The 26,746-nt window shown below is 39.4% G+C and overlaps 1 protein-coding gene across 2 annotated transcripts in view; it reads right to left on the bottom strand.

Annotated features, from left to right (window-relative positions):
- LOC113010403 (receptor-type tyrosine-protein phosphatase N2-like) overlaps positions 1-26,493 on the bottom strand; it is a 233,130-nt gene extending 206,637 nt beyond the window's left edge. For both annotated transcript variants that reach the window (XM_026149408.1, XM_026149409.1), the window contains exons 1-2: positions 26,210-26,493; positions 14,250-14,300 (exon numbers count right to left, since the gene is read on the bottom strand). In XM_026149408.1, coding sequence (XP_026005193.1) covers positions 14,250-14,300; positions 26,210-26,297 — 139 coding nt within the window. In that variant the 5' untranslated portion in view covers positions 26,298-26,493. The remainder of the gene's footprint in view (positions 1-14,249; positions 14,301-26,209) is intronic.
- Positions 26,494-26,746: the final 253 nt, after the last annotated feature.

The following is a 26,746-nucleotide window of genomic DNA, read 5'->3' as shown; positions in this document are numbered from 1 at the left end:
CACAGAATCCTTGATACTGTGATTCTGTAACAGTGTCGCACAATTTTAGGAGTATTTTCCAAAACTCAAGCAAAACACTGAACAGACAACAAACAGACACTTTAATTTCACATGGAAGTTCATCTCCTTTATCCTTATCCTCTTTTATCCTTTTATTGCTAAACATGGATCCCAATGACATGTAGTGTGACTCTCACTCACTCATACTTCCTTCCAAAAAGCCACACAGTGGGTTGTGTTAATGTGAGCTGAAGGAAAAGGAAACCGTGGGTTGAGAAAGCGTCCAAAAAAGATGAGTCAAATTACAAAAATAAGCTGGACTATCTTCTAACACACAGCCTCTAATGTCGAATTATCAACCTTGAGCTAAAAGAGAAAAGGATCATATTCTTTGTGGCTCTATATAAAGCGCTATACAAATACAGGCCATTTACCATTTACCCTTCTGGTTTGTAATTCTTGGGATTTCAGAGGTTGAGATATTTGTTAGACCTCAAAATGTTATTTTTGTTTTTTATGTCGCCTTTTGTTGTCACCGTCTGTCTGCATGTGTGATGGGTGAGGGATCGTCTATAAATACTTGCTTCTTCTCAGTCAAACTGGAAACGGGCATTTAACGGGCAGCTAAGGACAAGTGCTTGGGCTGCACTGCTGTAATTACTCACAAATGTCTCACTGGACGCCTGTTCTTTTTAAAAATCAGACTGAAGAGTGAGATGCAGTGTGAGAGAGTGAGAAGGCAAGAAAATAAAAGATATCTGGTGATATTATCGCTGCAAACTAATAAACGTCCTTAAGATTACACATGTTTCGGGCTCTTTGAAGCTACTTTGTTGCTGAATAAATTGTGTGGAAAATACTGATAAATCTTGCGATACTATAACAGTTTTGAGTAACTTGGGACATACCAACATTACACTAGCAACTAGCGTGTCATTGTTGTTTACTTCTTTTTATATATTTTAAAGTTGTGTGACAGCATCACGACCAATATTAAAAAACAGGTATTTAAACACTGTGTGACAGAACTACCAAGGTACAGATGAGGCTTTTTGGATAAGTCAAGGATCATCTGTGATTTCTAGCTATGTTGAAGTGCCTTTGAACAACAACACAAACTCCAAGTAAGATTCGTGCAAAGATGAATAACTAGGCATGACTTTTTGAGGTCATAAATTCACATTTTTAGACTGCAGTTTTTATAATGGTTATTCTAGATGCTTCCGGAAAACTCTAACTACATTTAACAGATTGGAAAATGCTTGATCTTCTGTCTTTAAACACAGTGCCAGTACATTTGTTACAGGATGCAAGATCCAAACGCCAATACCACTTGTTCTGTATCCCGGTGACCATTTGTCAGTTTATTACAGAGTTACGTTAATTGACAGACAGTTTATTCAATTCACAAAGGATATACTGATCCAATATTTTCCTCCAAACAAACATTCCAATAAGTCGACTCAGTGTCTGCCAATAGCAATTTCCCTTTACAATACTTAATCTATATTTCTGAATACAATGCGTGTCTCCTTCAGTCCTCAGCATTGTAGGAGGACTGACGAGGCAATCTTGGAACATTTTTCTTTCCAAAGCGATCCCGATGCCTGGAAGTAAAATGGAAACAGTGAGAACTAATTGAGGCTAAAGTGATACTGCTAGTATCCTTAAGCGTTTCAAACTTTAACTGTGACAAAGTGCAACAAAGACAAACAAGATCCTGAGTAAAGTACCGTGCCACAGGCCTTGTCTCTTGTTCAGCTTAGATCTTACAAAACGCCATTTCTCTTCATTTTCCAGAAGGAACATCTTGAATTATCCCTCATAATTATGCTCATGCATATCCAAGTCTCTGCAATTTATCCCAGTTCACTGCCAGAGGGCCATAATTCAGAGCCAGACATGTCTTCTTGTGATTTATAGTCGAGACTAGAGCATTGAGAGGATTCACCGGGCCATTCTCAGAAACAGAGGCTGTATCAAGACGAAGGAGGTCGACTGGCAGTGCTGACCAGCAGCTGCTACTTAAAAATAACCTTTGATGGATGGAAGTTATATAATACACAATGCTTGAGCTTAGCAATGCCTGCTCTAAGATTGACAAAAGATATTGTCTTTGAATGTGTATGTGCTGTCAGCATGAAGTCTAATCTACATGTGTAGTACGCGGTGTTTTCATACTTGATTGTGACTGACAAAAGCTGCAGTCACAACTTTCTTCCAACTGAAATTAGATGCAGTGTTGTTGTGCATTTCTGGACTGCACCGTTGGGACACACTGGCGGAAAGCAGCAACCTCAGTCCTGCCTAATGAACTGGATTAAGACATCTTAATGGATCTGCTGCCTCTGGGGACCTGCACAAGTCCTTCCTTCGCAGACTGCACTTCACAAGATCAATGATATCTGGCATCACTTGCCAAGGATCTGGCTGCTTTTACTGGCTCAAGAAAAGTAAAGGGTTTTCCTAAATACATGTCATCAACTGACTTTAGCTCCCGTGGTTTCACCTCACTTTGCTTGGTTTGATCCATACTTTAATCCATCCATCTATCCAATTCTATTCATTTCAGTTCAGTTTTACTTATTTGGCCCCAAATCACATCAACAGTTGCCTCCAAGCACTTTATATTGTACTGTAAAGATCATAATAAAGAGAAAACCTCAACAATCAGATGGACCCCTTATGGGAAAGCAGTTGGCGACAGAGGGAAGGAAAAACTCCCTTTTAATAGGAAGAAATGTCTGACAGAACCAGGCCTGACTTATGCGTATAAGACCCAAAGGTGTTCAGAAGAACACTGATTTATAGTATCAAAACCATAATGAAACTCTATATGAGCAACATTATGTCAGTATTATTATATTCATCTGAGTGTGGGGGGGTAGTGCAGAAGGACATGTACAAAAGTGACACTTTCCACAACAGCTGTCTTTGTAAAATCTACTGGCTACAAAAGATCTCTAATGAGTACCTGTACAAGAAGACCGGATGTCAGATCAGGAGGCCAAGATGGTTTGAAAGAATTCAAAAAGCTAGCCGAGAGGCCCAAGACCACCAGGCAGAGGACAGCGATCGCAGAGATGGAAAAAACTTTAATGGGGTGAACGAAGTGGTCAAACCCAAGACTTTGTCAAGTGAAGAAGACGTATATCTCCCACCAGGGATAGTATCCAGCAGCAGATTAAGCCAATGTAAGCATTCACTTAAGCCGACTAAACATTGTATGGGGGTGAAAACAGCAACTGCAGGAACTCTTCATTTGGCCACTAAATAATCCATCAGCCACCAACATGCGGTATGGCAATTTGATGAGCACCGCCCTGGTATATATAACAACAAACCTAGAGACCAAATTATCCACAGATCAACCAACCCTGGTCTAGTTTGACCTATGAGATGGTCTCCAATTTTCAAACAAATATCACTTTGTCATTAGTTTGTTTACAAGGACATGGCTTCAAAGCAGCTCTATTATAAGATGAAGGGAGTATAGTTGCAGAAATTTCCCTCAAAAGATTCTCAAGCTACACACGTTTGATCAATAACACCACCCACACTGGCCAATTAGTCAAATCAGACAGGCATAGAGCAAATAAGCCAGTGACGGTGGGGGCTGTGTGAAATCATTAAACAAATATGCTTCCAACTCCAGTGAAGTGTTGAGCGTTAACGCCGCATCCTGACCACAGCTCCCATTAATGAAGCACTTCCTGACAGCAAAAGCACCAAGAACTTTTCTTTTTCAGGGAGGTTTTGCTTTGATCTGACTTTGAATTTTTTTTTTCCAGTGAAGCGACTTCATGCAGTGTCATGTATTAGCGGTAAAGGTTTTGATTTATACATGTTTTAAAAATGAAAGAAGATATGCTGAAAATCAACAATATGACCAGTGAGAAGCAAATTCAGATTTGAGTCAGATTCCAGACTGGGCGGGATGTCGACTGTTGAAATGGATGTTCGAGAAACAGTATGCAACAGGGCGCAGATGGGTAATGGGCCAGTAAAGCCCTGCTCCTCTCACGCCTGTTGCCATGGCAATCTCCACCGAGTGCTTTTTAGCTCCCTCGCAGCTAATCAAGGAGAAACAGGGTGGAGGGGGCGAAACAGAGCACCCTCCTTTGTCACAGGGCCTTCTGTGTGTTGTTGTTGTTCCGTCAAGAGCTGACATTGCCCATCTTGGCTGATACAAGGATATATATATATATATATATATATATATATATATGTATATATATATATATATATATATATATATATATATATATATATATATATATATATATATATATATATATATATATATATTAGGGGTGCAACGATATTCGTATCGATATTGAACCGTTCGATACAGTGCTTTCGGTTCGGTACGCATATGTATCGAACAATACAACATTTGTAATTTATTTTATCAATTTTCCTTCTGACGATGCTGTCTGTGTTGAGCGCTCAGTGAATCTGTGTTCGACTACTCCGCCTAGGCTGCACTGTCGAGCGCAGATCCACTGAGCGCTCCACACAGACAGCATAGTCAGAAGGAAGAGCACAGGGCAAGCTAGCGAGACAGAAGTTAAGCTCTCCTTGCAACAGGCAAATTGACCCTCATTCAGATCTGGCGTTTGGAATTATTTTGGTTTTCATGTGACGTATGACCCTGAAGGTAAGCGAGTCATGGACTAAAGTAAAACAGTATGTTGGATGTGCCATGCAATGCTCAATTACATTGGTGTGAACTAGTGTGTTAGCGCAGTTAGCTCGTTAACGTGTTGGCCGTCTAGCCCCATGCACGGAGCGATCGGCGGTAGCTCGTTAACAGAGATTTGCCGTGTTGTGGCGTTAAGGTCATTTCAACGAGATTAACCTGAAAGCACTAGTGGGAACACAACGAATATGACTGCACATTTACACCGACATCATCCTAGTGCAAAGACAAAAACAACAAGCATGCTACTAACTTTACCCGGGTCATTTAAACAGCCGTTAGCACATGATTCTCCTTATGCTGCTGAGAATATAGCCCAGAAGAAGCGGATAGTATAGCTTTTATTTTGGAAAGAGCCATTTCTCTGTAATAAACTCTCTTTTCCAAAGATGAGTGATTCCTCAATCAGATACAGGGCTCGCAATATCGCTAGCCCGACGTCCCGGAGCTAGCGATTTTTTCAGTCGGGCTACCAAAATCTATCTCTTCCCTGCCCGTCGGGCTATTGTAGGAAAAATATATGTCAATGCTTTTGCATTCTTTCAGAAATGTAGCTGGGTAATTATGTCATTGGCATCGGTGAGCCACTGTCAATATGTGACATATTGAAGTCGCGTTTGAATTTGCGCTTGTTTTTTTGCTTTCACTTTGCAATCGTGCGAACTGTGTATAGAGAGCGACAGCACTGATCTGTGAGTGATGATAATTTGTGCACCAATTCCTCTGACATCGTCTTATTAATCGTTAGCTTACTATGCAAACATGACAAGTGAAATCTCCCGCAGCAAGCTTAAACATTTGAGAGGTTGATCGCGCAGAGAATCGCTGAGCTTATGTGAGTGCGCGTGTAAAAGCATTTCAGTTCTGCTGAGCCAAATAAGACAGGTCAGGGTGAAGAAGTGACAGCCAAATAAAAGCTTACCACAAAACGGAGAAGTTATGACAAATCAGACTATAAGGCAAAAAGAAAGTGCAGCTTTATGGTTTCATGGACAAAATAATTTCTGTGGCTGCAATATGACGAGCTAAATAACCAGGGCTGCACATAAGTGGTCCGCAGGTGCGCATTCGCTGTCAAAATAAAAAACGCGCACAAGGGTTAGGGTTAGGGTTAAATTTAAAAACTGTACTGTAACGGTGGACCCAAGAAATACCAGCCGGAGTGACTTTGACAGTGCAGAACTTTTTATTAAGCTCGGGGTTGTACGTAGACACATATACTCCGCGCTCTCTTTCTCTGCTGTCACCTCCGTCTCCGTCTGTCACTGCCAACACATAAAGAGACACAATCACTGTCAGATCCCAGCACACCTGTTCACCCCGCCCCTGCGCCGCCCCGGGAGCTCACTGCGTCACGCCTCCTCTGCAGCTGGCCAAGGACCACACCCACGCCACATGTACTTTTGAGTTAAAATATATATTTATAATTTTAATAAATGACAAATTAAAAATGCATGAACATTTTTTTTGTATCGAAAAAATATCGAACCGTGACACCAAAGTATCGAACCGAACCGAACCGTGAATTTTGTGTATCGTTGCACCCCTAATATATATATATATATATATATATATATATATATATATATATATATATATATATATATATATATATATACATATATGACAATAATTCGTTTTGGGACAAACAACTTATTATTATTCTATTAATGAGCTTGAGGTTCTTTTTTTGCATATTTATGGAGCCCTCGTAAAACATGAAGAGTTGCTGTTTGGTGTTAAAGTGGAAAATAAATAAAATAAAAATAAATAAAGAGAATCTGGTGTGTGGGGCAGGTGGTGAGTGAAGATTGAGCTGTTCTTGCCAAAAATCTCCTGCCTTTTCAATTTGCTGTGTGAGAGCACATGAAGGCACATTTCATGTTGCTTGCGGAGAACGTTCTCCCTCAGGGACTGCCGAACTGTCCGAACTGCATACGGACAGGCTGACACTGGAAGGCAAAATCCAGTGACTGGTGATAATAAAATGACATGCCCCTGGCATGACGCACTGCCTTTGGACTTGGACACTGTGCCATTTGGTCACAGGACTGTAGCCAGCTCTCATTATTATTCTGTTGGACATTGTGACACAAAACTTGATGTTTGTCCTATGTACAAGTTTAAGATCCATAGTGAAATTGCTGATGTGCACCTGCGAGTAGCGAAAGCAGGACTTTCAGGGACCTATGAAAGCAGAGGTCCAGGAGTGCACGCCCTTGAAGGTTCACCTTGCTTTTTAGGGGTGAAGTCACGTAAATTTTCCTCAGGTAATTTGTTAAAGTGTCCTAACTTTTGTTTAGATGTTCACAAAAAGAACACTATATGGTTAAAGTAAACCAGTCTAGAAAAACACATCATATTTGCACTCTTGTACTTGTATAATCAGCTTTTGTGAAGACCCCCCTGGTCTTTTGACCTAAACTAAAAATCACAGGCTATTACCGTTTTTACACTCTTATTAGCAAAGCCACAACAGCACTCAGCCTGCAGTAAGCAGTTGAGAATAAGCTTTCTTATAGCTTAGTTAACCAATGTCAATTAAAGAGCGCCTGGAGGCCATACTCTCTGCTGGAAATCAGTATTTCTGTGCTGAGCAAGCTTCTTCAATGTGAGCTCTATTACAGCTCTGACAGTAAAGCCAAGGGACCCAATCAACACCTGGAGGGCAGCACAGACTCCATCACAGAGCGGGAGATGAAAGGCATGTTCCAACTGGACTATAAGCTTGGAAAAAACACCTTTTTCCTCACAGACGTCCACACGTTTGGTGAGAATTGTTTTTTCTCCTGGATTGCTGTCTGTCTTACGCTGATGTTCTAACACAGTCTGTACCGATGAACCCGATGGGAGCTGTATCCTGAGGAATACCTGTGTGTCGAATCCCGTTAACTTTGCGGTGCTAGGTGAAATTTGAATTTATAACACAGGACAAGCAGTTTGATGTGAGACAAAATCACCGATGTGAAGTTTACAGGATTATCTGCAATTGATTTTCACCTGTGTATTCAATCAGGTATGTTTCACTTTATGAATCACGTTGAGCAGCGTGGAGCCATTTTCATCAACATCTCATTAAATTTGCAACCTCCTAGTGAAGAAAGCAAAACATCTAAGGAGTCACACGTTGCTCTCAGAAGCTCAGTGATACACGACCTCAACAAAAAGAAAAGTCAATATTGGATTTAATAACAGTTTAATAATTTCAGCACTTTGATGTTGTCGATGGACATAATACATTTATATCCTCAATATCTAAAATTGATATTGAGCTACAAAAAATGAAAAAGAAAAACAGACTGTAAAAGATTAAAATAGGATAGGATTAAAATGAAGCTAGTTTAATGGGTTTGTAGTTTTATTATTTACAGCACTTTTAACATGGAAAGCAAATGTCCTGCTTCGATTGTGTTTAGTTGTTTTACTGCAGTCGTACTCGTTACCACTTTTATATTGAAATACTTTTGCTGGAGCTCTGCAAGTTTTACAAATATGAACCCTCCAGGAGTCTAAATCCATCGGAGCCAAAACTGAGTCTTGAACCTGAATATTTTATTAGGCTGGTTGTGCATTTGGTCTGTTTTCTGAAAATGTTTTGGGGCCAAAGAGGTTTTACTTTTTCAAATACTGAAGAAAAACTTGGAAAAACTTCAGGTAGAGATTGTGAGTAGGCAGCTTCATTTTAAGGAATGAATAATAAAATTAATTGATTAACAGCTGATGAAATGGGTTACCAGAATCACCATTTCCAATTCAGATCCAGTAAGGCTCTGATGAATAATAATTAAGTATTTTGCTTTTGGATAGTCAATGGACTAAATATCAAAAATATAAATTAATAAAAAATACAATCTTTACATTATTACTTTATTAAAGTACTCACAGTTGCATCCTTACTTCAAAAACTGTTAGAAAACTGTAAGTTCAAGCAGCCATTCTTATCTCTATGGCCAGACTCAGATGCATGCTGGGGCTAAAAATGAACACCAGCAGAAGCTTCTACACTACAAAAAATGTCTGTCTGTACAGATGGTTATGTATTAAATCGCTGCATCTGACTGAATTTAGACAGTTTACCGTATACGATACGTGAAGTGATAAAATGGCCTGTTTTCATAATATTACCACTTAATTCCTGATCACACCTCCAACGGGAGTAAATTAGACCCTCTTACTTAGATAACACTGTCTGATAACTCACTACTGTGTCAGTCTGTTGTTGTGACAGGGACTTTCTGCAGCGTAATAAAGCTGACCCCGGCGTTCAATGTTCTGGCTCTAAATGCGGCAATGCTGAAATGACAATCACAATGAAAATGTCAAGTCGGCGACCAAGCTGCGTCGTGCTGCTCAGTTTGCCCGCCCTTTTTCCTTTTATACCCGCTAATGTCAAGGTCACTTGCTTGAAAATAGCAAAAAGTCCACAGAGGTGGGTGGACTCCATCATCACTTCTTACTGAACTGTGGAGTATTGCGTCAATCCATGGAAACTGAGTGATACCGTGGGTGCTCTGGACTCCTCCAGTTCTAGTTTACAAAGGGTCCAATTCACCTTACTGGGTGACTTTGCAATGTATGAAAGTTACAGTGAAGGTGTTTATTATTATTATTACTTATTTAATCTAGCAAACATCTATTCCTGATTTTATGATCCAATGTCAGGAGAGTTAAAAAACTTGTTTCGGTCATAAATTTTAAAAAGAAAAGTGTACAAACATACATGGAAATATAGTTAATAATACAAAAAAGCCTGAACTCTAGGTTACCTTTTATTTTACATAATCTTTTTATAGTGTTCATCTACGAGCAGCTGTCACCTTTTTCCAGCATTCAAATAGTTCCCAGTCGTCAGATAAAACGAACACCCTGCTTCCTGAGAGTATTGAGATATCATTTCAGCTAATACACTTTCTTTTTGATGCAGAAAAATGTAGTGAGGGAGACAATGTCCTCAGCTAAACAATATCAGGCTCAGTCAGTGTTTTGTTGTTTCTTGCAAAGAGTATATGGCCAGCTCAGGCAATCAGAGTTGCGGTGTGTCTTCATAGAGCCTGAGCTGCCAATCACCAACACAACAGGCTCGCATTGTCTACGGCAGCAGCTTGACAGCAGCTATTGAGGCAGGTCAGACACACTGTGCATGAGAACAATGGCTGGAGGTGCAGTCACCGTAGCTTCTCCCCCATGAGAGCCTCGCTTCACATGACTCAGCTACGAGGAGCTTTTCAGTCTCTTTCAAACTCAAAGTGTGGCCAAACTGACAAACAGCACCCCCACAGTGATGCCAGTAAATCATTTTAATGCCCAAGTTGATAGATGCGATGTGAACACGTAAATAAGGAGAAACACATCGTGTTAGTGTTGGGAAATGACCACTCAAAAGCTGGACACCTTTTCGTCTGGAGAAACGCAGCACAGTGAACACTAAACAACCATCTAAGTGAGAGCCGAGAGGCTCCTAAAGATCTATGAAAGAGGCAAAGCAATAAATTGTATTTACTACCCAAAGGCAGTGAGGCAAAAAAACCACACACTTCACAAAACTGTGTGCACCAGTGAAATGTGCAGAAGAGCTGAGATCCTTCTCCCCCTGTTTAGCTGCTGTCTGACCATAGTTACAGAGCCGTGATGAAAAAAGGTACAACTTTGCTTCTTTTTACCATTTGAAACAGTGAGACCATTATTGGGTTGACCTGCTGAGAATGCTTTTTTTGCAAAATGTTGTCCTGGAGACACCTACTGTTACAAGAACAATAACAAAGGCGCTTTTGAGTGCTCTGGCAAGTGTTTTGTGTCGGATACGGAAAGATTTTTTCGCAGCTTTGCAAGAGTCCCAAACAGTTCCAAGACTCTGCAGGTCTGCAGCAGATGCTGTTGTTGTTTGACTCGTGAATATTAGCTCAACAGCCAACACTGCCAACTTATAAATGGTAAATGGATGTTTCATCCACCCAATTTTCACACAGAAGCGCTTTTTTTCTACATCTTAGTGCTTTCTATCACACATTAACACTCTAATGATGAACACAGTATCTTGCCAAAGGACACTTGCAGACTGGAGCAGCCAGGAATTGAATCACCAAACCATCCAATTGTTAAATATCCTGCTCTACCTCCTGAACCATAGTCAACCCTTCTCATGTAGAGTCATGCTTCGCCATGTGAGCATCACATTTGAAAACACTTTACAGTCCATCACAGCTCCCTCAGACACCATGAGACCTCAGAGGAACAGTGCTCTGCTGGCTTATCATAATAGCAATAATAATGTATACTTTATTGATCCCCGTGGGGAAATTCCTCCCAGCCCACTGAAGGAACAGTGGGCTGGGAGGTCAGTTCCTTCATCATAATTACGCAAATTCTCACGATCAAAATACAAACAGTAATTATACAATTTTAAAAAATCTTGTCTATGGTCTTCAGTTTGTGATTCTAAAGCTGGTTAACAGAAAAACAGGAGAATGCAACTTCCCTGAAGGACGTGAACTGGACTTTGACTTTGACCCGATTTTCACCAAAATTAAATCACCTCGAGCTGTTTTCAGTTTCATCATTTTTTACTTTTAAATTTTAGATATCAACAAAACAAGAAAAATAACCTTTATCATATTCTATCTTCACGCACAAGACCCCACACCCACCACTGCCTCACCCTCTGCACTGAGCTTGAGCTCTACCATCTGTATCTACCATCCCATAAAAATTAAACATGATATCTTAAAAACGACCAACGTTATACTGCTGACAAACAGATAACTAAACCGATTACATACATAAATATGCTTAGGGGCTACCAAAGAATGGGACAAGCACTAAAGGGTCAGGGCCCATTCCCACGCCATACAAGACCCACTCATGAAGTAAAACAAATGTAAAGCTAAGCTCAAAATAAAGGCAAAATTTGTACTTTATATTCTACAATTGAGGACACAAACGTCTTTCAGTACAATAGTAAATTAGCTGTTAGTATCGTAATTTTGCCACGTAACCAAAAAAAGGACATTTCTTTGTCTGAGTCAGAGAAAGTTGCCTACCAAGGACTGAAAACTACAAGGGTGGCGATTGAGGATTTAGCTGCAAGCCTGTTCTGATGTGCGTTCATCTGCCGCTTAAATCATGCTGCACAGTTTTAGCTGGCACAGGCTCCAGCCAATATCTCCTTATCAGGCATGAAAACATACATATTTATCTAATAAAAAGGCAAAAACAAATTGGGCACATAAGCCACCAACGTTACATCATTTTGACAAAGCAAGTCATCGGGTCAAAAAAAACAAGGTTTCCTGCTTTAGATTGAATTAACCTTAAAATAGAAAAAGAAACATGATGCAGTTTATTTATTGTATACAGCCATCAACATGTTTTTACTTGTAAAGCTGCCATTTCCCTCCATCACTTCTTTGAGACCCAATTTACATGTTGCAGATGACACATGACGGATGTTACTGGAGGCAGTCACAACAACACAGACGGAGAGCCCGCCTGAGCTCAGCTAAATATAAAATCCACCGTGGACATAATGATTTTCTCACCACAGGAGACACACGCTTTGTCTTTCACTCCCTCCTGTTTTGTCAGAATAAGATTACGGAGCGCATTTTTAAAAGGACAGGAAATGACCAAGCGAATAAATCTCACACACACACACACACACCCTGCCGGTCAGCTGGGCACGCACCTGTACCTCCTAACAGACCATTCACATGCTTAATGACATCATAACATATATTATTCCATTCTGTTATCTCTGCTGGCTCTGTCTGTGCCTTAAATCCTGCAGAGCTGTTGATAAGGGAAGCCTGTTCTGCACAGCTGATAGCTTCCCAGTAAACCGATGCATCCTGATGATCGCTGGTTACAGAAAACAAAAGGCTGGCCATAGAGATCTAGAATGAACTCTGCAGGGTAACGTGGTTATCTTCCCACCAGACCCAGTTAAGTATGAGATAAAAACGTTTCCAGGATTCAAAAAGACATTTTCTGTGACCGGCTTTCAGGTTTTGGGCTTCTTTTTTTAAATTCTAGGTTGATTCTCAGCAGGGGTGTCTTTCCTCTCGTAGCCAGAGAGGCAGCAAGGGAAAGAGTAAGGCAGCTGTGACTGTGTGTAATTATAAAACACAACACTTGATTCTAAAGAGGGCAGCATGAATTTTCTAATAATGCACACATTGACACCGTGTTTGCATAATGTGAATAGTAAGCCAACATTTGAAAAGTTGTTATGGACAACAGTGTTGTTCAGGGGCCTTCTGACTACTACAAAGTCCAGGTGTTTTCTTAATCTGAGCACAAACTCCAGGTTTAAAAAGATAAATTACACACGTAAATACAGAAAACTGCATTTCCATCAACGGCCTCTTGATGCTGACCCCAGAAGTGAGTTAATCGTCACAAGTACTCATCTTAAAATACACAACTTCAAAGCAGAAATAAACATGTTTATCACCTGGAATAAAGAAAATTGCTTGGTGTCTATTGCTAATTCCCTCCCAGGGAGTTGAATATGTATCTAACTCAATCATGTAATATCAGACATACTTTATATCTAAAATCATAACGCATAATTGAGTGATAAGTGGTGCAACAGAACACTTGTTCTCATTTCTCTCATATTAATCTGATATTTTGTTTTTCACCAGCTTAAGGCTAATAAATTTTCAAGGGTTGAAAGTTCAAATGTTTCAGAGCATTTTGCAGAACAAAAAGACATCAAAAACACAATGGGTTTTTTCATAATCACTCACCAATTTAAAAAATGCCATTCAAAGAATATAGGTGTAATTTAGTTGATAGGAATAGCAAAATTTGCCATAGAGCTCTGAGTAGTGATCATAAAAGATGCATCAGAAATACTAATTTTTAGAAATTTTGGTGTTTAACAAGTTCAGTATACCCAGGGCATCTCTCTGTTATCTAGATTTACTTACCCTAACACTGGCTGTAAGGCCAAGCTTTACATGATGCTGATTACTATCTTGCTAAGCTAACTCAGCTAACTCAAGGTTTCTCCTCTACGTTCGCATGAAAAGAGTAGTGTTGGCAGCATCTGACCAATCACAAGTCTTGATATGTACAGTGGCAACAGAGTGGCTGATTTTTCAAAGGAAGATGAAGCTGTACTATTAAACTGTATATTAATTAAGTATTACTTAATTGTATTGTTATTATTACAAACAATCATGGAACAAAGTTGCATTTAAAAATCTATATTCAATACTGATGTTCAACAGGAAAAACAAAGACATTAGATTTGACACAGACATTTAACAGAATATTGATTTGTCAGTAACCAAGGATTTCTTATCTGCTGATTTCTAATCTGGAGATATGAAAAATCACTCTGGTTCGCAGCATAAGTTACCAAGGCGATCTCCACCACTTTTGTAGAACTGAAAATCCAGGCTTAACCCTGAAGTTAGCTGGATAAGATGAAACCTCTGGACATATTTTCTCTCCTCCCAAGCATCAGAAACCATCTGTAGTGCCTTTTCATGTATACTGCAATCGATATGTGTTTAGTTGTACTTAGATAAAGCTTGCTTACCGTTGACGCAGATCTCATACGGTGAACACAGCTCGTTCTCGAAAAGGCAACCTGTTAGCAGAGAAAGATACAAACAACAACTACTTAGCAGGTTCACATGGAACTAGTTTACACAGATGTTTGCAATATTACCTCTTTTGGGTATTCTCAGTCGAATACTATTTTTCCACAAATTTCTTTCTCGAAACTTTTCATGCAAATCTACTTGCATGCAAATTCCAAAAGACAACATCTGTTTGAAACAGCTCTTTAATTCTGGCTTTACTGGAGTAACTGAGATATGTGCACCTCTCAATTACTGTTCTATTTTAAGACCGCAAAGTGAGAATAAGTGACTTATTAAGACGTCATCCCTTGGGGAGTTTTATATATTGCTACATTTGTCAGCCGTGGGCAGCAAAAGCCTGCAGTTATCAAGAGTTAACTCCGGGGCGAGGGGGGAACAGGATGATGCATCGAACCAGCTCCTTCACTGCTCCGCTGGGAAAGGAGAAGAGGCAGCTATATTTTATTCTATCCACTTGCAGGAGATCTGGCAGCATACAGGATACTGTTACACTTGATGTCTCTGTGCCTGCCCGTCTCTGTCCTGCAATCTTGAAATAGCTGTGTAACATAATGTTCTGCAAACACAAACAGGATTTACAGTATTATACATTAGCAGTGTTGATTAGTTGGGCAGCAGTTGGCTCGGTGCTCTCCACGGAGCTCAATAAGAATGGAGCGAGATATTGCTTTAAGGTTTTTAATCAGTCTTCTCTGTCTGCAAACATCTGACTCAGATTCTGGTGATAAAAATATGAAAACTATCTGTGTGTATGTTGTTAAAAGAAACCTTAACCTAAAGCATCACAGAGGAAAAACAAAGTGCTGCAGAGGATTGAGTGGATCTGTTTAGTAGAAGCAGGTGTAAGCCATGTGCATTAAGTCTGCTTCCTGAAACGGCTTGACAATAAAAGCCTTCTACCGAGAAAACCTGAGAGTGTCTGATTGTTGCAAACAACAAAAGTCAGCGAGGTTAACCACACTGTAACTGTAAATCTACCACTATCCTCTACCCCCCACAGCTATAATAAATATTAGCAGTACTCCTACTACATAGCACTGCACAAAACCGCAGCTCAGAAATCAGAAGTTAGACTACAGACCGTACTGCCCACGTTTCTCCAGATGATGACTTTTGGTTTTAAACTTGCACCTGCAATGTTGCTCTATTTTTTTGCAGGTGCAGCTTTGCTCCATCCACAGTGTCACACACAGATCGCGGGACATTTGGTCACCTTTTCACGATTATGGTTCAACAAACCACAATTCCCCAAATTATTCCCAATGCATATACAAGAAGCGTTCATTTTATATTAAGAATAGCCTAAAAAACGTAATTACAGATTTGACAAGAAGTGTGTGACTGTATATCTGTGTTCATTTACAACTCAGTTTTGCTATAAAAAGTAATAACTTTTTATCCAAAATGAACATTATACATTATAAAGGAACATTACAAAAGGAAAACACCCTTGAAAAGTTAGTGTAGATGTTGCACAATTTGTCCACCGGAGGGCGCTGTGCAATCTCCCTGTTGGCAAGACGTGTTTCAAATTTTACAAACAAGCAGCTGATGTGAGCAGAGTCAAGTAGAGCACAAACCAGTAATCCACCACTTATTATACCATTATAACAAGATTGTTCTTAAACAGACCTGTCATATCATCTTATTAAAAACTAATAAATAACTGCATATAATATATGCTTTGTGAATCTGATTTCTAAATCACCAAATATCAACATCAGTCTAAAAAACCTTAAATTTGTCAAGCATATTTATGAGATAAAATCTATAGAGATTTTTCTACTGACAAATGTTCTCTAAACTAGCTAGCTCATAATTAAGCTAACATGATATTAAGTGCTATAAACACACTACATAACACATTTCAGTAGGTCAAACCAGAAAAACAAAGGTTCAAAAATCCCCTCGTGTTGACTTTTATTATTTCCAGTTGACTCATTTTCAAACAGAAGCAAACTTCTAAAATATTACATGAACTTGCACGACGTGGGACGCTAAACTTACTGTATTACTGTACTGTATCTGTCAAGTGGAAAATGGCATGTATCACTGCAATGTGCTGCATAAATGTGTGGGGAACATCTAAAAGCAGCATAAATACCAGAAGCCTAATTTTTCTGTGCCAAATGCTGCGTCATAACAAGACTGTAAATGTCTGAAATATAACTTTTGTTAACAAAAATCTGTTTACATGCGAAAAGTTTACTTAGAGAAGAAATGCACAACAACTTATTTGCTGTTTTGAAGTGAAAATAAATCAAGGACCCTTTCGGAGTTCCAGCTCACTTCTTTTTACCCATGATGCAGTTTGTGTCTGATGGAGACATAACAGAGCAAAGCCATTTGCCATAAGCTTGAGTCTTGTTTTCCGGATATTTTTTATGTTTCTGTTTTTTTGTAATTAAAAGGAGAATCGCCCACAGCTGTATTTGTTTACATCTCTGCGGAAAAAAAGATGAATAAATCACAGCAGTTTCCAGCAGAGGAAACCTTGTTAAAAGCCAAGACACATAAGAAAGAAATGCTGTTTACAAAGAGCCCGAGTTTCATTACGGCAGCTTTGAGGCGTTCGTGCAGCATTTGGACCACTTTCTGCATAAAAAGCATAAAAAGAACAAAAAAATATGCAAGCAAGTAAATGGATACAAAGATGCTAACAAATAGCAGGGAATTACAATGTTGGAAAACCAAACGCTGTACAGATTAGCTTTTTCTGGGTTTTTGGTTGATTTTTGTGTCACTGTTTTTTTTGTGTGTGCGTGGGGGGGGGGGGGGGGGGGTGTCAGAGTAGATCTCACATGTTTAAAACTATGTGAACGCATCAAACCTCTAAATTCTTTATACTTTGGTTCACACTTTCTCCAGGGTCTCTTTCTTTGGACATTGGCTACTTTCACACTTTTTACACTGTATTATGTGCACTGTGTCCTTACATTTCTGGGGAAAGTATAGGACAAAAGTTCCAGGCCTAAACTGTCTAACTGTCTACAGCCAATTAACATTATCTAAAAGAAATGTCCTTAAGAAAAAATTAGCAAAGACCTACAACAGGACCTGAGAAGCGCATTCTCGCTTCAGCTAATCTCATCCGAAATGGTCTCAATGCAATATTAGCTCTCAAAAAGATGTTGTTAAGGAAGGGAACTAAGGAGAAAAGGCTGAGGTATGCCAAACTGCACATGAACTGGCCTTAAAATCAGTGGCAACGGGTTGTGAAGGAGTAATGAACTCAAATATAAGATTTTTGGGTCAAATTGTTCTTAATGTACAGAGGCTGGAGAGAGAGGTGAGTGTCTACAGCTGTCTGTAAAGCACAGTGGAGGCTGTGTCATGGTTTGAACTAACAATGTTTGCAAACACTGCCAATGCAGTAAAAGCACACATAAACAGAAATGCACAAAAAGTCATTTGTCCTTTTCTTTGACCCAAACTTCACTGTTCTACAAAAACCTCCTTTACAAGCTGGAGTTCGTTTATGTATGTTTAAAAGATATTAAGTGTTGTCAAACAGGGTACAAACATCATGATGATGATTCTTTTGATAATTATTGCTAATACATTAATGTCTAAACTATACATTTTAAATATGACAGAGTCAATGTAAATGTCCACAATAAACTTCATTGTGCTTCCAAAAGAAGACACTAAGATAAAACAAATAAAATCAAAAGTAAGGAAATATAAACATTTTTCCCATTTCACTCCCAAGTAAAAGGCTTCTCCAGTCAGTCGGAGGGTGATGATAAAGAAGATGACTCTGCATGCTCCTTTTGGACTTTTGCTGCCACCCCAAGTTTCTTCTCTCTGGTTTCCTCCCTCTTTAGCAGCCGAGTGTGAAATAGGTTGCAGCATCGCGCTGTGGACTGAAGCCAAGGCGGCCACACGGGAGGAACAGAATTTCAATCAGCTTCACCCTGTGAGCAAAGACCAGTGTCCAGGCTGTGGCCTTTAATGCCTCCTGACAGGGCCATTTTAAAAAAAGAAGAAGAAAAAAAACACTACATGTCCCACAATGCCATATGTCTGTTTGTATAAGAGACCTGTTGATCTTGAGGGAAAGGGGCTGGGGCCAGAGAGTTAACTCAGCGCATTCATTAGAAAGATACTTGGATAAAGCGTTGCATTGGCAGATGGATGGATGGTATTTTTTCTATATATATTCAAAGCAGATGCACCCATAAAACCTTTAAATACACTTTACTAGCAGCTAAACTTTATGCATTGGAGCGAGGCGTGTTCTTTTCAAACTCCCGAATTGACTATGTGCAATTATTGCCCTCTGTCTCTTTAACAGCAGACAACTCGCAGCATTTCCTTCAACCTTCTCCTTTAATGTTCTGTTTTCCACCACACAATGTTATCTGTGCAGCAGTGTTTACATCTCCGGACAGCAGATAAAAGTGGAGGCTGCAAGACGCAGCCTTTTAAAAGCTTTCCCCGCCTTAGTACTGTTATTTTTAGTCTGTCTAAAGGCTGACTCACTTTTAGGTTTTTCCCATAGCTGATAAAAAAGGGGCTTCCTTCGTGGCAGCCTGTGTGTTGTCTACCTACACTGTATATATGTGTAAGTGGCACATGCATCCTGTAGTGTACTATGGCTTCCTTTTCTCTCTTTGTTTTTTCAGCCCATTTTGTCTGGGCTTCAGCTCTGAGAGAAAAGATCAATCACAACATGCCTGACATGACTTCTAACAATTTAGACAGACACAAAAAGAAGGTTTTGGAAGGAAAGACAGTATTGGATTTTTTTTTGTAATCATTATTATTTTGTTGCAGCAAAGCAGGGAAATCCATTTCCCAATTTGGAGGTGTGCACAAACACCCCTTCTTAAATTGGAAGTAATCTCTCTTCATCATCCCCGCCTCGGTCTCCTACAGTCACAAAACAACTCCCTCCGTCCCCTTCCCTCTACTCCTATTATCCTTTTCATCCACATCCACCTCTATCCATCTCTTCCACAGACTTTTCAAAGCCACAGCATTGATCCATCTAGTTGAATGAAGCAGCAAAGCACTGCTTTACTGTCGCTCTTCATTACATCTGGAGTGCACCGTGCAGAATGTGGATTTTTTATTTTTCCAAGAACCAAATGTGCATTTTTTGTGCAGGCACATTGAATCATTTAGTCTTCTATTGTTATTTTGGTTAAGCTTGAATGGCATTCAAAAAGACTTTACTTAGAGGTAAAACAGAACATAGAAACACCTGAAATGTTGGATCTAAAACTTTAATGCACAGGAAAGCTCAGGGCACATTGTTGGATGGTATAAATAAATATTTCAGGGAACACTGAACAAAGTTTTACTTGTTAAACTTTATCTGCTAGAACTTCTTTTCATATTCAGCTAAATTGCAGCAGAGACTGTATATGTAAAACACAGACAGGTGCCATCTGCATTATACAGTAAGTCAAAGTATCCTCAGTTCTAATGATGCACGGCTTTAAGCCTTAATTCAGTTTAAATGGTCCCGATGAATCATGATACCATATAGCACTATCGTAGCCTAGCGTTAGCGCTTCATTATCTCTACTTGATCTCTACCTTAAAAGAAAACTTGCCTGCCAACTTTCCAACATAGCATTTTCATATGACTGTAGCACACTGCAAAAATGTGTTATTGGAGTTTAAAAAGGGCATTTACAGGATTTTGTATTGCTTTGTACAGTAGCACTGCTATTAGCATTAGCCATGTTGCTAACCACTGGTAGCTACTTCAAGCTATGTTCCTGGAAAAGTTTTAAAAAAATCATACGGCTAGCTAGCATAAAAAGCAATAATCATTGAGAGATAAGCAAAGAATATGTTCATGAATACTCCTCTTCAACCTCTTGTTTTGTAGCACTTGCTGATATTCTTTCTGGTAAGTACAAATTCCTTAAGATTTAAAGTGTAGTAAACCAGAACTATCAATCAAATGTTCAGGCGACAACTTTCAAATTCAACAACATAAATTACATTTAGCAGTTGCCAAAAGCTGTACTGCGATTTGTATAAATATGATTACACATGTAAGCGGTGTGATATTGAAGGTACATGTAACCTCTAATCACTGCTATACACTAAGCAAACATACATGTAACTGATGACTCCCTCCTCTCTATTGTGTTTAGCATGTACATCAGTGATGGAAAAAAACGACACATTTACTCAGTGTGGAAACTGTTGGAAGACATAAATATCCAGGAACTGACTGGGTGCACTCTGGTGAATCCAAGCATCATTGCACGCAGGAAGAACAACAAACCCTGCAGGGCCAAGCAGACACAATTCACTGAGATAACACTGAGAATAGATTCAGTTTCACCTGCACTGTGACAAAAAAGCAAAACGGGGAGATATTAGTCAACACAGCCAGAAACAGCAATCTGTAGCAGGCAGGGATTAAGAAGAAGCAGGGCAGCAGTGAGTGTGGCAGGCTCTTCATCACACCTTCAGTTTCTGCACTGACTCCAGAAGACTCCAGATTACTTGATATATTGATTAATGGCAAGTCATTCTGGCAAATCCTTGAAGCAAATGAAACACCAGCTAGACTTCACCACATGATGATGTCAGATTTATAATCACTCATTTTATTCTTCCCAAACATCATCCAAAAAACAACATTAGCATATTTAATAATGAAAGAAGGACAGTGAAATAAAAAAAATAGGACTTTATTATAAAGCCAGTATGGATCTGCCAAATACCTACAGTTAAAGTAAACCACCTCAGTAGCTCTGCAGGCCTGGCCCGACCCAACCAACCTATCAGCACAAATGAAAAGTTAATGAGCGTTGCCATGGTGACAGTCACACCAGGTGAACAAGCGATGACCTTCTCCACATCCAGGTTAATGATTAAGAAGAATGACATCTCAGCATAGTCACTAGTTGGAATCCCAGGAGGGAAAATCTGACTCACAAAGAGCCTTTACAACAAAAACTCACTGTGACCAGCACAAGATACATGAACATAAATGATAGATTAATAAGATGATAGAAGCTGATTGGTCTACCAATAACATTTATGACAACATAGTAATTATTTGAACTGTTTAATTACCCAAAAAGCAGCTGCATTATTTTTGGTTTGGGCCTTTGATCGGACAAAATAGGAACAATGGATACCTGAGTTTTTCTGATTAAAAAAAATGTTTTTGTTTATTTGGTTTTGTGTTATTGATTACCAAGTTTCTCAGGGATCATTCATCTATGATACAAGTTCAAAATTGAAGTAAATGGCCCACATTTTATATCCAGTAGAAATGATACAATATTTTAACAGGATGATGTCCCATTCCATCAAAAGAAATCGAAGACTCATTCTATATCTTGTTCAACCGATCTCTACTTCAAAGCCAAAACACAAAATAGATAAAAGTGAAACCCAAAAAGTGGCGATCCAAGCGGTATGTCTGGGCACGGTTCCCACACAAGAGCTTCCACTTCATCACTGAGCACAGATGATTCCAGCTAAGGGGGCATAAGAGAAACTATCAGCAGTGATGGATGATGTTTGGTAGAATACTGTGGTAGGATTGCAGCATCTTGCTGCTGCCTCTGCAAGGCAAAAATATTTCACTTAAGTTATTCAGTCTCTGAACTTTAAAACTAGAATTTTTTAAGTTTCTAGTGTGTGTGAGACCGAGGTGTATGCAAAGAAAGTGAAGATTTGGGTTATTTTGATGGAGAAAGAAAATGAGGCATCGTCTTTGAATATCTGATACTTTAAATAATAAGCAAGTATGTCCAGCCAGGTGTTTGAAGACAAGCACAAATGTCATTTGACTCACTTGTATTCATTAAAAACACAATCGGAAAAGGCAGAATGAGCTAACTGCTTCATTACATCATTACACACTGTAAAGGTGGTAATAATTAGTGTAAACATTAACTATGCAGCTTAGTATTTGATATTTACTGTAGGAGTTTAGCTTTGCCTTTCTCAGGCCAAGCTAAATATTACTCAGGTTTAGGATTACAAGCTAAACTGCCCAAAATGAATGAATAACATGAAGGGCAATAAGAACATTACTGTAGTTTTCATTGCTTGCCACATGAAAGAGTCTGCTAAAGATCGTGCTTAAGCAGCTTGTTGGCATTATGTTGAGGTTTTGGTTCAAAAGTTCAGAGAATAATAACTGAAACCAAACCTTCATTTTCAAGGCAAACGCTTCTCACCACCCACACTTTTTTCCATCGAACTCCTTCAGTGGCAAAAATCTTTCCTAATCTACTCTTTGTCTGACCTTTTCCAACCGTGGAAACCTGTCTTTATAAAAGCTATCTGTGTATTTCAAGACTTCTCACACACACACACACACACACACACACACACACACACACACACACACACACACACACACACACACACACATTAAAGAAAAAACACACACACATGTGAGAAAAAGCGAGAGATTGCCCGTGCCTTTAAACAAACTGATCATCTTCCTCTGAGCAAAAGAGATTACAACATGATAAACTGCCTTAAAATTTTTAACAAGATCATTGTAAAGTCATTGCTGACTACTCATGAATTTACTCCATCAATCCTTAAATGTTACATGAAATATTACAGCTGTAATGCAGCAACACAGGAGATGAGAGATACCGGGAAAGTATTGGGTCTTGATATCCCCTCTGCACCCTGGTGCTACCGGTCCCTGAAGGCATATTACAGAAACTTTTTAAATATCCAAAGAATATTATGTGCACAAGGTCAGTGTAAAGTCACTTTTGATTAGAAATTAAAATATACAGGTCCCATAAGGGATAATGAAACCCACTCCACTTTCAGGGTAATATAATCCATGTTTACAGTTTCAAGTTCTTTTATGAGGCGGGTTAAAAAAAAAGAGAACGTTATTAACTGAAATCCAGGAAACACTGTCTCTGTTTATAGATGCGACTCACTTTCTATACTTCCATTTTTGGACTTTTCACTTCAATCCTACATTTATCTGACAGATGGAGTATAGATTCAACATGAAACAAGTTAATGCTGCTTTCAAGTAACACCCCAAATTGTCATATAGCAGCGGTATACTCAGAAGTCATTCTTAACAAACACACATGTTCTCGAATGTAATATATTTGCTAAAACGTAGAGTCTGATTAGTGAGATCCCAGAATCTAAGATATCCCAATAAATTTAGGAGAAAGTAACCAATGAAATAGGTCGCGGCAGATGGCCCCGCCCCTCCCTGAGCCTGGTTCTGCTGGAGATTTCTTCCTGTTAAAGGGAGTTTTTCCTTCCCACTGTTGCCAAAGTGCTTGCTCATAGGGGATCATATGATTGTTTGGTTTTTTCTCTGTATGTATTATCATAGGGTCTACCTTACAATATAAAGCGCTTTGAGGCGACTGTTGTTGTGATTTGGAGCTATATAAATAAAATTGAATTGAAGGAAACAAAATGTAAAACAAATGATTAACTAAATGATCTTTTTTTTATATATTTAATTGCCTTGTAGTATGATGGCCAGGCCCTAAGTAAGATAAATTCAGTTGTGCAATAACTGTCCGGGTACATAAGGAAAAATAAATCAATTCTGATACACAATATTATGTTCAGTTTCCCTTAAACAGTATTGCGATGGAAGCAGTTTAAGAGTAGACGGTTATTGTTGCCAGAGTGTGCCAGAAGCAAAGAAAAAGAAACTTACTTTCACTTTGTCTCCCTTGAGGTTTAATACATGTAACAAATGTCTTTTTTTTTTTATTAAATTATACAGAAAACTAGATTTACTTGATATTTCAATGCAAAATATTAACAAAACAAAAGAGTAGATCTACTTATTGAGTACTAAAACTCATACAGAAACAGAAGCCTGAGCGGTGAACATAACCGAGCATTCATAAACTCCAGGCATTTCTCTGAGGACATGGTGGAGACCAAAGCCAGAGCTATAAGACAGTGACCAATGGGAGCAAAGCACTCAGGGATGCAAAAAACATAACTCCAGTGAAAAATATTGCAGCTCAACAACTCTGGATATCAAACTAGGTACATGTTTATGAGCATATTCCCAATATCAAAACCAGTCGTGAAAAAAACAAACAGCAAGTTGAAATCTTACATGTTTAATTTGCTTCCAGCTCCTGGAAATTGCTCTGCGCTGTGTGGCAACTGCAACTTTACACAAACAAGCCCAGGAATCATATTTCTCCAAGACAGTGACGGAAAAAGACTGAAACAAAGGGAGACCCATAGCATGCACCCAACTTCCTACTAACAATGCGATGGACCTTAATTTACAGATGATAATTATGACCACTAGCAAGAACCACCAGCTGACACTGATGACGCAAAGCGATGATTATTTCTTGTTTGCCCCATTTGGAACATTGCTACACCTGTCGGCTTGTTAATGCCACCGACTGCTCACTGATCAGTCAAATAGCGCAAAACCAGACGCAGGACATAAATCACGCCACCTACATTCTTGTGATGCAAATAAAACAGCATCCAGCTTCACAGTGCCGCTGGTGTTCAATGACTCTAAATGGTCCCTTTAAGTTGGAGACCTGTCAAGTAGCAAAATAATGTAAAGGTACAGTACAGCATTTTAAGGAAGAAATGTCAAAACAGCACCACAGGTCCCTACAAACGTGACAGCAGTAATAACAGGTGCTGCTAATATGAGTAAAACCCTCTCGTCTGATGTATTTCAGATTTGTTTATTCCTGCTCCTTCACATGAACGCTGAAATGGAGACTTTGTCTCTGCTGCTCGTCTCCATACTCTCTGTATGCTGGTTATGTAATCACAGGGAAAGAGGAGAAGGAGGAAGAGGAGGAGGGTCTTGGATACATAGATACACACACCTCCCTCTCAGCACCAGCTTCTTCCTGCTGTTCGTCCCGTACTCACCATCGTATACAGCAAATCTCTGTATCAGTCATGCTTGCAGGCTCCAGGTCTCAAGTCATTGGGGGAATATGAGCTATTTGACTCTATTTATAGACTCTACAGTGCAAGCGAGTGCGTGCACTCTTCTCCAGACACACGCACATGTTTAAATTTCCGATCAATAGCTGCCTCTGTCAGGAGCGCAGAGCTGGAAATTTGAGAGTGCATGTACGATCCCATTTTTCATTGCTTTGCAGTGATGTTATCACTGATGGCTGCTTTTGTTTACAAGCGGGTGTAAACAACCCAGAAGGGCCGTGTGTACGATCCCTCTTTCTAATTTCTACATTTTGAGTGTTGAATCATTAGCTTCAGTCTTTTTTAAAAATAAATATATTCTTAAAACAATATTTTAATAAGATCTGGTATTTTCTCTACATTAATTTAAATATTTAATTTGTGGCTGTTATAGTTTTTATTTTAGGTATTTTATGTATGATGCCCGAGACCAATTTTTAATATTTGAGGTTCTTTTTTGGGTTTTTTTACATTTCTTTCCTTTTTAAAAATGTAAATATATGTGCTAACCACGATTAACTAGCATATTTTGCAGGAGTTTCTGGTTTGTGCATTCTTCAGATTATTCAATAGTTCCATTGCTGTCACAAAGACTTCAGGACTGGCAGATTTAGGCCTGTTTTCACAGTGTAAAAAAGCTCATTTAGCTGTGTACGCTTCACTGTGTCATGGTGTGTTGCTCTAGCAGATTTCCTGTGATGTTCCTGGGAGCTCTGGCACACTGACAGCGGATTATTGCGCTGGAAATGAATCGCAGGATCGCCGTGTTTGTTTTTCCTGCGCTCAGGTGAAGCTGCGGTGAATCAGCCTGCCGGTTCGTGGCAGTTCGCTGATACAATATTTACACAGACCACAACAGAAACAGTCTGCCCCCCAGGTCTCTCTCCAAAATGGCTCTGAGGATAACTCCACAGGGCGCGGACGGAGCTCCGCTCTGTTCATCACGGAGAAAATAATCACCCGTTAATTTACTCACCGAATCGCCTGTCAGCAGAAGCGGGGAAGGAGCTCAGGGAGGCGAGGAGGAGGAGATGGTGGAGGAAAGAGAAATGCAAAGGATCCATGTCTCGTCTGGGTTATTCTCTCAAGTGTTAAAAGGACATTTTTGGTTTGGTTCTTCTTCTTTCCCAGTCAGAGCGGCCCCTTCGCAGCCGGAGGAGCGGAGGAGACGGTGGATGGATGTTGGAGGAGAGGAGAGAGGATGCTGGGCGTTTCTGCTGCTGGAGGCTCGAGCTCTCGCAGCATCAAAACACAAGCACTCACACACTGTACTTCCGATAGACATTTTCCAAAATAAAAGCTCAAATTAAAATAATAATTATTAAAACTTTAGAAACACACACAGGGCGGATCTACTGCGGTGGCATGGGGTGCCACCTTAATTTGCATAGTGTTCTTTTTAAAAAATAAGCTTTCATTAATACTTTAAAAGTAAGACTGAACCGACAGTGCAGTTTAATGACATTTTGTGTAACTTTAAGTATGTAATCAATTTGATTACATACTTAAATTT

Source organism: Astatotilapia calliptera, chromosome 18 (assembly GCF_900246225.1).
Source record: "Astatotilapia calliptera chromosome 18, fAstCal1.2, whole genome shotgun sequence".
Lineage (NCBI taxonomy): Eukaryota > Metazoa > Chordata > Actinopteri > Cichliformes > Cichlidae > Astatotilapia > Astatotilapia calliptera.
This window is presented reverse-complemented; position numbering and strand designations above follow the sequence as displayed.